Source organism: Lipotes vexillifer, unplaced genomic scaffold, assembly GCF_000442215.2.
Source record: "Lipotes vexillifer unplaced genomic scaffold, Lipotes_vexillifer_v1.1 scaffold371, whole genome shotgun sequence".
NCBI lineage: Eukaryota > Metazoa > Chordata > Mammalia > Artiodactyla > Lipotidae > Lipotes > Lipotes vexillifer.
The window spans coordinates 3,001,507-3,012,196 of NW_006786304.1; the positions used below are offsets into that span (position 1 = coordinate 3,001,507).

General features: G+C 54.4%; 2 protein-coding genes across 3 annotated transcripts in view; both read left to right on the top strand.

Annotated features, from left to right (window-relative positions):
- The window catches only part of PHLDB3 (pleckstrin homology like domain family B member 3), a 19,115-nt gene extending 18,668 nt beyond the window's left edge, over positions 1-447 (top strand). The window contains exon 15 of the mRNA XM_007458579.1: positions 313-447. Coding sequence (XP_007458641.1) covers positions 313-447 — 135 coding nt within the window. The remainder of the gene's footprint in view (positions 1-312) is intronic.
- Positions 448-5,618: 5,171 nt separating this feature from the next.
- LYPD3 (LY6/PLAUR domain containing 3) lies at positions 5,619-9,265 on the top strand. Of its 2 annotated transcripts, XM_007458581.1 has the most exons (6): positions 5,720-5,807; positions 6,373-6,504; positions 7,271-7,441; positions 7,684-7,845; positions 8,709-8,930; positions 8,982-9,265. In XM_007458581.1, exons 1-6 carry the CDS (start codon positions 5,720-5,722, stop codon positions 9,263-9,265), a joined length of 1,059 nt encoding a protein of 352 aa, XP_007458643.1. The 2 variants fall into 2 exon arrangements, with proteins under 2 accessions (XP_007458642.1, XP_007458643.1); XM_007458580.1 differs by having other exon boundaries at positions 5,619-5,807; positions 8,709-9,265.
- Positions 9,266-10,690: the final 1,425 nt, after the last annotated feature.

Below are 10,690 nucleotides of genomic sequence, written 5' to 3' on the forward strand. Positions count from 1 at the left end.
GGATCTTCCCGGACCGGGGCACGAACCCGTGTCCCCTGCATCGGCAGGCGGACTCTCAACCACTGCGCCACCAGGGAAGCCCCCATCCTCTTTTTGAATTCCTCTTGCTCCCATAATTCTAAGCGCCTTCCTGTGTTAATTCATTTAATCCTCATAACCCAACGAAGTAGGTAGCATCATTTAGGAAGACAGGTGGGGAAACATTCAGGGAGTCTAAATAACTTGCCCAACCCCACAAAGCCTATAAATAGCAAAGCTGGGATTCCAACTAGGGTGGACTCATAACCATCTCCACTCCGCTTCTTATTCCAGAGCCCGAACCCTCGCCTAACGTTCTGTGTCAAAACCTACGAACGCCTTTTCTACATGGCGGCTCCAAGCCCAGAAGCCATGCGCATCTGGATGGACGTCATCGTGACAGCGGCGGACGAGAACCACGCCCCCTGAGTGAACATACCCTCTCAGGGGGACATCCCAGCGAGGCTCTGCCCCGCACGCGCTGCCTCGAAGCCACGCCCACTGCGGGAAATCCTGGTCCAGCCCCTTTGGAACTCTCCCGGGAATTTTGTGGGCTCGGCGGTTCGGCAGGTCTGAGCTGCGCAGTTCTGGGCTGCAGGTGTCTTCCCGGACCGGAAGCCAGCCGCTGAAGCTCTGCCCTGGGTGGGAGGAAGGTTGCGGGGGCGGGAAGGAACTATTTATTGGTGCTCCTGTGATACTGAATTAAACTTGGAGGAAAAACAGTGGTTACTGCTGAGGTTCCCAGCACAGGCATACGGGGCCCCTCGACCCCTAGGCAGGACATCTGAGTTACGGGTACCTCGGAGACCATGCATCCTTTAGCTGTTCTACCCTTTAGGAATGGAGACCTTCAACCCCAAGGTCATGGCTGGGAGGGGCGGGGGTGTGGGGAGGCATGCGTCTTTAGTCTTGTGGCAATTTTGTTTTTTCAGTTTGTGGGCCCGCCTGCTTCCACCCTTCTGGACGTGACTGGGCTATTGGCAATTTCTAGGAACTCCTAGGCTCCTGCCCTTCAGGCCGCTGTGACTTATGTTATTCCCTCTGCCCTTCCCTTAACCACCTATCTCCTTATTCTTCGCGTCTTAATTGGGATGTCCCCTCCTTCAGGAAGCCCTCCCTGACTCTCTCAGCTGGATCAGGTACCCCCCTTTGAGCCCTCCTGTCCCATTCCTGAACATCGTGGGTCATCACTGGTGATGGACCTATGTCCTGACGGACTGGGAGCTCCCTGAGGGCAGAACCAGGGCTGTCCTGGTCATGGCTGTGTCCCCAGCACCAGAGGGCACATTTCATCCCATGGAGAAAAAAAAAAAAAAAAAAAAAAAGCTATCCTTTCACCTGTGGGTCTTTATGTAATGTTCCCTTTGCTAAGTCACCTTTCCCCACTCCACCCTACTCATCATTTAGGTCATAGCTCAGATGTTTCCTTCTCCAGGAAGCCTTCCCTGATTCTCCTGGCTGAGTCAAATGCTCCCTCTGGGCTTCCCATCCCAGCCCTGATCACTCTGCCTGCTCCTTCCCCATCACGGCTTTGACTACTCTGGGTCATCCGTTTGTTTGATGGGTGTGTTTCCCGTGCTGGGCGGGAGCCCCAGGAGGCAGGGGTTGGGCTATTTCCATCACTACTGAGTCCTTGGCACACAGCAAATGGCCTGTAGGAAAACTAGGTGTTGAGGGAATAAAATGATAAGAAAGACGCTGAGGATGGGGCGATGGTGAACAACAGGCATAGAACTTTTCATCATTTACATCTCACCTAAGGTGTCCCTTCCTTCCGGAAGCTCTCCCTGATCCCTGGTGGGCTTCTGCAGTCCCCTGAGTTCCCCAACTACAGGACCACTCCCTGACCACTCTAGGCTGTCACTGTGTGGTACAGGTCATTTCCTCCCTTAAACCTCTCTGGAACTAGGCACCCAGTCCCTCTGGTTCCCATCTCTTCAGGACCTGGGTGTCCCATCCCAGGATTCCTTAAGGATCCAGATGTGCTCCTGAAACCCCGGAATGCAAACACTCCAACCCCCAGGCCCTTGGGGACCCGAGGTGTTCCTTGGCCTCTACCTCCAGGTGTGAGGCATCTATCTGGATTCTTGGATCATTTCATCCCTCAGCCCCTCTGCAAACTGTCCCCTTACTGGGGCCAGCTTCACGGGCATGTGACTAGTGCAGTTGACAGGTCCCATGTTCAGAAGAGCCCTCTTGGCTTTAATCATCTGTGATTGCCATCTGGAAATTCTTAATTTTGTATTTGAATTTGTGTTTTGTAAGTGAAGTCTGAAGGGTGTGGAGCTTGAGCTGGGGGGACTGGAGCCTCAGCTCAAATGAGGTCCCACACCTGCCATCTCCCACCTCCCCGGAATAGGTTCTGTCTGCCTTCCCCTCCCTGCCTCTGCCCTGTGACTTCGGCCATCCTCCAGCCCCGACAGGGGCCTGAGTGCTCACGGGAAATCCAGGCACTTGTGCCTCTTGGCATCTCAGGTGGGGCACGATGGCGGGCGGCTGGTGGAAGGGGAACCCAGCAACCAGTTTGCTTTAGTTGGGGGGCAGGGTCTCTAGACACCTGTAAGGGTCTGTGCTCGCCCCACCAGTATCCCTGTGCCTGAGGGAACAGGACATTAGACACCGTATGGGGTCAAGAGAGATGCAGGAAGAAAGGAAAGGAGCGTTTCTACTTTAGTATATTTCATGACACTCCTTCCTGCCTTTTGAACCAGGTCTCCATATTTTTATTTTGCACTGAGCCCCGCAAATTATGTAGCCAGCCCGGGCCCTGACCCCACCCCTTCTCTGACACATCCCAGACAGCACATCCCAGAAGGAGTGGGTCTGAGGCAGGCTGGGAACATCACTGGGCTCAGAGCCTGCCCTTCTCCAGGGGACACGAAACCCATAGTGGAAATGGCCCCAGGCTTGTCTGAAGCCCTGGCATGAACCCCAGGGCTGGGGACCTGGTGACTCCACACTGACTCCTCTGTTCATCTCTCTGGGGAACCAATTCTAACCCTCTTTGCAGTGACCCTTGTGGAGGGGAGCTGGGGAGAGTCACAGAGTAGGTTTAAGTACAGGTCCTGTATTTAAACCTCCCTCTGCTCTCTGGTCCTGGGCCAGGTTGGGGGGGGGGGCGGGGGCGGTTGGTGTCAGCACCCGGGATTTGGCAGGCCTGAGCAAGAGGAGACTCTCCACCCTGGGTCCCACTCCCTCCCAAGACACCAGATCTTCTGGTCTGGCCAGTTGGGGTTCCTCCCTGAAACTCTCCCACACGGCTGGGACCTGAAGGGCCTCCTGCTCCTGAGTGCACAATAATAATAGAATTGTTACCCTGCCTCACTCCATCCCTCTGGAGACAGGGGGTTTCAGACCTGTTTGGCAAAGGAGGCAGCTGAAGTTCAGAGAGGGAGATGGAGTTGCTTGAGGTCACACAGCAAGAGGATGGCAGAGGCAGGAGTAACATTTCAGTCTGTCTGACTCCAGCCTTAGTACTTTGTCCACTGCCTCACTCCACCATGACTCGCCTCCCTTTATTATAAAACACACACCTCAGAGGCTCAGAGAGGTGAAGACACTTAGGTGGGTCACACAGCAAACCGTAAGTGAGGCTGGGATTCCAAGGCTGGGAGGCAGGGAGGTGGGGGGAAGTGTTGAATGACTTCACAGCCACTCACTTTCCCTCTCTGAGCTTCAGCATGATGACAAGCAACCCAACCTAGGTGACTGAGGCGCTAGTCATTGTTGGCGATGGGGGTGCCCCATGGGGTCCGGAGAACAGATAAAACCTTTATGAACACAGCCGCTATTTTTCCTGCCATAGGTAAATCTTATCTGTGAGTCAGGAGAAACAAAGCAAGGCTAAAGCTGTAGTTTAAATAATAATATAATATAAATAATACATAATATTGGGTTGGCCAAAAAGTTCATTCGGATTTTTGTAACCTCTTACAGAAAACCCAAACGAACTTTTTGGCCAACCCAATACAAGCAATCACTTATATTAGCTTATATATGTGGATGCTTAGTCATTCTGTGGTTCGCACAGTGTTCTTGTTTGTTCCCGTGTTCAGACATAGAAGGCAGGGGTCCTGATTGTGTCTCACTCCATCGCGGTCACAGTGTGGCCCCATATGTGTTGGTGCAGGGGTGTAACAGAGCACCCAGACATCGCTGTGAGCCACCAGCCAACTCCCAGCCATCAGAGGCTGCTGTTCTCTTACCTGGGAGACTGTCCTGCTCCCTCCCCGGTCTCCTGGCCTTCTCTTGCCCCTTCTACCCTTTTCCTTTTTTTACTGAGGCCACAATGGCACTCCTCCCCACCCCTTTTCTTTTGGTAAGAATAGTGTACCTTCAGTGAAGTGCATAAATATAAAATGTACAGCATACAGCTCGTTGATTCTTAACATGTTTGTAGTTACATGTGTAACTACCACCCAGATGAAGATAGTAGGGGTTCCTTACTATTACTCCGTTGGGGCAATGCCCTCCCCAAAGTAAGCCCTATTTTGATTTCTCTCACCGCTCATTAGCTTTGCCTGTTCTGGAACTTCATAGAAATGGAGTCACATGGTGTCTTCTATTTGCTTAAGGCTTTATGAGCTCAACATAAAGTTGGGTTTTTTTTTTAAGGTTTTTTTTTTTTTGATGTGGACCATTTTTAAAGTCTTTATTGATGTGGGATCTTAGCTCCCCAGCCAGGGATTGAACCTGAACCCCCTGCATTGGAAGGCAAAGTCCTAACCACTGGACTGTCAGGGAACTCCCAACATAAAGTTTTTGAGACTCACGTTGGCACCCGGGCCAGTAGTTGGCCCGTTTTCATTGCTGCATAATTCCCTGGGATTAGTGAATTCATTTCTTGATAAGTTTTTGCATCGTTTGCCAGATTGATAGTTTAAAAAGCAAATCTGATTGTGTCTCGGAGCTGATTTAGACCCCGTGAAACATTCTCCATCTTTCTCAGAATTAATTCAAACCTCTCCTCAGGGCCTGGAATGGCCCCTTTTGCCTCAGTTTCCCCCTCACTCCTGAGCTCCAGGTACAGCAGCTCCAGGTACACTGCTCTCCTCTGTGTTCGAAGGGTCCATGCTGCTTCCAGCCGAGGTCTTTGCACGTGCTGACCCCTCTGCTTTGCAATGTGCTCTGCCCCCATCCCGACCTGCTTCACTGGCTGAACCTCCAAGTCTTTAAGATCGTAGGGCACCTGGATGATTTACATCCTCAGGGACGCTTCATTGACCAGCCCCCACTTTTAGACGCCACACCTCCTTGTAGCTCCCCAGACTTCTTCCTTCGTTGTCCTCGCTGTAAATAACAATTTGTATGATTATTTGATTAATATCTGTCTCCCCCATCAGACTGTGAGCTCTGTGAAGACCAGCACTGGCTCTGTTTAGTCTCCAGCATCACCCAGCCCAAAGCCTGCACTCATTCAGCATTTACTGAGTGAGCCTTATATCCTCTCCCCACCGCCACAAACACACAGACTTTCTCCTGGGAACTGCCAGGGAACCTTGACTCCCGCCCTTTCACTCCTTGGCAGTGGTGGGTGACGCACCCAGGGGCGGGTGTCGCGCCCCACGGTGGAGGCTGATTTGGCCTGGTTGGGCAAGGCCAGGGTTGCCTGGGGCGAGGTTACTCATCCTGGGCTCACGTAAGAGGACCCGGGTTGGGAGGCGGCACACTAGGGTGGAAGCCGAGAGAGCAGGACGGAGCCATGGACCCCGCCAGGAAAGCAGGCTCCCGGGTAGCGATCTGGACAACGGGCTGGCTGCTGCTGCTGCCTCCGCTGCTGCTTCTAGAAGGTGAGTCTGCTGCCGGAAGGGGGCGGAGGGGATAGAGTGGGAGCTCTAGGGAGGGTTCCCCCACCCCATACAGAGCGGGCTTGTGGGAAGGATCTCCCATCCTGGGCAGAGGGGTCGGGGGAGGAGGTGGGCTGCGGGAAGGTTCCCTACCCTGGGCAGAGGGGACTGGGGGAAAATTTCTTCCATCGTAAGCAGACGGGGTGGGGGTGGGGCTGTGGGAAGGGATCCCTCGCCGAGCTGACTTGACTGTGGGTAAAATTCTCCCATCCTGAGTGGAGAACTGTAGGAAGAAGTCCCCCCACCCCCGTCTTTGGCAGGGATCCCCCACCTTGGGCATAAAGGGCTGTGGGAAAGATGCTCCCACTGCAGGCATAGGACGTTTGAAGGAAAGGGACACAGTGTATCCCCTGGCCTCAGACTTGTGGCTAGGTTTTCCTTACCCGCCCTGGAAAAGGGTGTGCAATAGGATTGCACAGGGACAGAGGGAGTGGGAACGACTATTTCTCCTTTGGGGGAGGAGGCTTCAGTAGGGATAGCTCAGTTCTACCTGCCTCTGTACCCCCAGGAGCGCAGGCCCTGGAGTGTTACAGCTGCGTGCAGAAAGCCGATGACGGATGCTCTCCGCAGAAGACTAAGACGGTGAAGTGCGCGCCAGGCATGGACGTCTGCACAGAGACCGTAGGGGCGGTAGAGACTAGTGAGTGGGGCCTCCGGGTCCTTGCGTACTCCTTTACGCTCCTCCATCTGGGCCCCGCCTCCTTATGGTCCCGCCCCTCCCTCTGAATTTGGCCACACCCCCTTGAACGCAGCCCCATCCTTCCCTTTCGGCCTGGCGTGGGCCCTTCAACACAACCACGCCATTAGGGCTTAGAGGGATGAGGACGGAGAGTTGCGCATGGGTGGCGTGAACTGGGAGAACCCAGATATGGGACCTCGTCTCCTTCAAGGGCACACCCTATCCATTTCCCCTGGACCACTGAGAACTCCCTACCCACTTCTGTCCCTGCCAGAATCCTCTCCACCCCAGCCTCCCCCATCCAATGGGGCCCTTGGTGATGGAGATCCCTCTAGAGGTCTTCTCCTAAAATCCCTAGGCTGAGGCTCCGCCCCTCTGACCCGCCCCTGTCTGCGGCCACAGCTCCTAGGAGGCCCCACCCGTCTCTGATCCTGTGCCTTTTTTGTCGGTCTCAGTTTCTTCTGATGCTGCTTTCTGCGGTTCCGACTCCCTATGGTCGTGCCCCGTCTTAGCTCCACTCTTGGCCCTCCCGCGTCGATTGTGTCCAGTGTCTATCAGCCTGTCTGTCCCCTCAGACTCCTCTCTTTCAGGTTCCGCCCCTCGGTCTGTTCTTTCCCCTCGGATCGGCTCTTTCTGAGGCCCTCGCCCTCCCACCCTGGCCTATCCTCTGGTGCCGGTCTATTCCAGGCCCCGCCCCTCTGACCCCGCCCCCCTCCCCTCTCCGCAGTCCACGGGCAATTCTCGGTGGCAGTCCGGGGCTGCGGTTCGGGACTCCCCGGCAAGAATGACCGCGGACTGGACCTTTACGGGATTCTGGCCTTCGTCCAGCTGCAGCAGTGCTCCCAGGACCGCTGCAACGCGAAGCTCAACCTCACCTCGCAAGCACTCATCCCCGCAGGTCGGTGGGGGCAGGGCCGCAGGCCCAGGGGCGGAGCCATGTCTGGGCTGAGCGGCTAGGGGCGGTCACAAGGGGAAGGCGGGAGAACTCCGTAGGGGCTGGGGGCGGGGCCACGCCCTGGGGCGGGATTAGAGGCTGAGCTGAGTGTCCGTCGAGGGGCGGAGACGTGGGCTGGAGGGACGCGGAGCAGGGCTGTGCTTCCACCCTCTCGACCCCTTCCTTCCTCCCCGCCCCCCTCGCAGGCAATGAGAGTGACCACGAGCCTAATGGGGCCGAGTGCTACAGCTGCGTGGGGCTGAGCAGCAAGGAGTGCCAGGGTACGGCGCCGCCCGTCGTGAGGTGCTACAACGCCAGCGACCACTTCTACAAGGACTGTTTCGACGGCAACGTCACCTTGACGGCAGGTGAGCGAGCTCGAAGCACCGGGCCTTCACAGGTTGCGGTAGACTTTCTGAGGCCTCATGGGTGGTAGGTAGCCCTTTACCCAAAGGATTCCCCCACCTCAGCGCATTCTGGGAACTGAAGGCCTAAGTTCGTGGCTTGTCCTAGAGCATCATGAGAAATGCAGTCCTATTCCCAGTATAGCACGGGAATAGGAATGCTTTTGTCCTAGAGTTTTTGGGGAAATACAATTTTCATAGAGGCCTGCCAGGTGCAGAATGGGAGGATGTGCGATGGGAAATGTATTTAAGCCTCCGAGCTTCTTCCCAGGCATCGTGGGTAGTGTAGTTGTGACTCCTTAAAACTCAAGGGTTAGTGTCCCCACTTGTCCCAAAGTATTAGGAGAAATGTAGTTCAGCCTCCTGGCCTCTGCTTCAGGGAACCATGGGAGATGTTCAAATTCCATCCTCTGCCAGGTGTATTATGGCAGATGTAATTCTGACTCTAAGACTGAATTTTGGTGGGGGTGGTGTGAGGGGTGGGGAGAGAGAGAGGGAGGCAATGGTCTTCTGCTCTTTCCTCGTGTGAGAGGTGTTGTATCCCAGTTCAAACCTTTCTTCCAAGGCATTGTGGGACTTGTAGTTCATTCTACACATTTTTCCTCTCAAAGTACTATGGGAAATGTGGTCCAAAGACAGTGTGCCAAAGACAGTGGGACAGTGTTTCTCAAAGTGGGGCCCTAATTGAGACTTTGGGATTAATGGATGCAGAGTCCTTCTGTCCCCTGTTTTGGGTCTTCTTGCTCTTGTCTTGCCCCTAAGTTTCATTCTGGCTGTGCCTACCCCCTCCCTCCAACCACGGACCTACCTGTGTCTCCCTCCTGCAGCTAATGTGACTGTATCCTTGCCTGTCCGGGGCTGCGTCCAGGATGAGTCCTGCACCCGGGATTCGGCGACAGGCCCAGGGTTCACGCTCAGCGGCTCCTGCTGCCAGGGGTCCCGCTGTAACTCGGACCTCCGCGACAAGACCTATTTCTCCTCTCGATTCCCGCCCCTTGTCCTGCTGCCCCCTCCTCCGCCCGCCACTCTGGCTGCAACCAACTCTGTCAGTACTTCTGCCCCAGCCCTGTCCTCCACTTCCACCACCGAACCCACCCCAGCCCCGTCCTCCACTTCCACCACCGAACCCACCCCAGCCCCGTCCTCCACTTCCACCTCCAAACCCACCCCAGCCCCAGCCAGCCAGACTTCTCCAAAAGAGGTCGAACCTGAGACCTCCCAGGAGGAGGAATCTACCTCGGCTGGAGATACTAGTGGCCACCAAGACCGTAGAAATATTGGGCAGTACCCCATAACAGATGGGGCCTCTAATAAAGGCTCTGCAGCTCCTCCAGTGGGGTGGGTGGCTCTTCTGTTGGCTGTGGCTGCTGTCACCTTACTATGAACTTCTCTACCTCTTGCCCTACTTCCTTGGCCATGGGTACCCTCCCTTCCCATTACTCCCTCTTCCACCACTGGACTGGGCTGGCCCAGCCCCTGTTCTCCCTAGCTTTTGCTGCACTGGTTTGCGGCTTTGGGACAGAAAGTTACCATTGTATATATCCTGCCAGGGTGTTCCAGCTTTTTGAGGGCAGCAACTGTATCCCCCTCATCTTTGTCTCTCCCTGGTCTTCTCCTGGTGCCTAGGTCAGAGGGAAGTCAGAGCTGTCCCAGGGAAGGTGGGAGAGACAGTGATAAGCTGCGTGTTCGCTTTCTCACAGTCAACCTGGAATAGGAGAGATGGGGTCTGAGGGCTCTGCCTCCTGCCCCTGAATCTTTGTGGGAATCATTTTTTGGCATCTTCCTTGTCTTCTTTTCTAGGCTGTGAGCTCCTCAAGGGCAGGGACCGTGCCTTACGCCTCAGTGTGGTCAATGTCTGGCACATAAGTCTTCAATAAAAGTTTAATTACTTTGTATAGTGTTTTAAAGGAGTTATTTCTACCTCATTGCTGACCTACCTCAGTATAACCTACCTGAGATATTTCTACCTCCTGAAGCTGAGCTAGGGTGGGAATGCCAAGACTGAAATGGAGAAACTGAGATCCGGAGTCGCAGCCCTGGGGGACGTTGGTTTTGAACACTTTTCACCTCCTGAGGTTTAGCTGTGCTTATGGGTGATCCCACCGGTGAGGGGGAGACTGGGTGAGACCATTGAGCAGTGTGGAGGGGTGAATGGTACTCTTAGCAATGTTTGGGAGCAGAGGGAAGCTTTATTTCACAGGTTTGTACACGGTCCTCAGGCCCCACCAACTTTGCCGTCTGTTTTTTTTTCTTTTAAATAAATGTATTTATTTATTTTTATTTAGTTTTGGCTGTGTTCGGTCTTCGTTGCTGCGCGCGGGCTTTCTCTTGTAGCGAACAGGGGCTACTCTTCGCTGAGGTGCACGGGCTTCTCATTGCGGTGGCTTCTCTTGTTGCGGAGCACGGGCTCTAGGCGCGCGGGCTTAAGTAGTCGGGGCACATGGGCTCAGTAGTTGTGGCTCTCAGGCTCTAGAGCGCAGGCTCAGTAGTTGTGGCGCACGGGCTTAGTTGCTCCGCGGCATGTGGCATCTTCCCAGACCAGGGCTGGAACCCATGTCCCCTGCATTGACAGGCGGATTCTTAACCACTGAGCCACAAGGGAAGCCCCTCATCAATCTGGTTTCTTAAGAATCATTGTACAACACGGGGAATATAGCCAGTATTTTTTTAGTAACTGTAAATGGAAAGTAACCTTTAAAAATTGTATATAAAAAAATAGCCTAGCTTAATGATTAAAAAAAAAAAAAGAATCATTCAGTGGCTTGGCCCCGGCATCCCACCTGTCCAGAGGGCTTCTGGGTGCCGCTGT

Excerpts from the sequence above, each read along its gene's own strand:
- LYPD3 (XM_007458580.1), top strand. The coding sequence starts at position 5,720 with ATGGACCCCGCCAGGAAAGCAGGCTCCCGGGTAGCGATCTGGACAACG. Across the intron at positions 5,808-6,372 it reads TCCGCTGCTGCTTCTAGAAG|GAGCGCAGGCCCTGGAGTGT; the intron begins GTGAGTCTGCTG and ends CTGTACCCCCAG. Across the intron at positions 7,442-7,683 it reads GCAAGCACTCATCCCCGCAG|GCAATGAGAGTGACCACGAG; the intron begins GTCGGTGGGGGC and ends CCCCCCTCGCAG.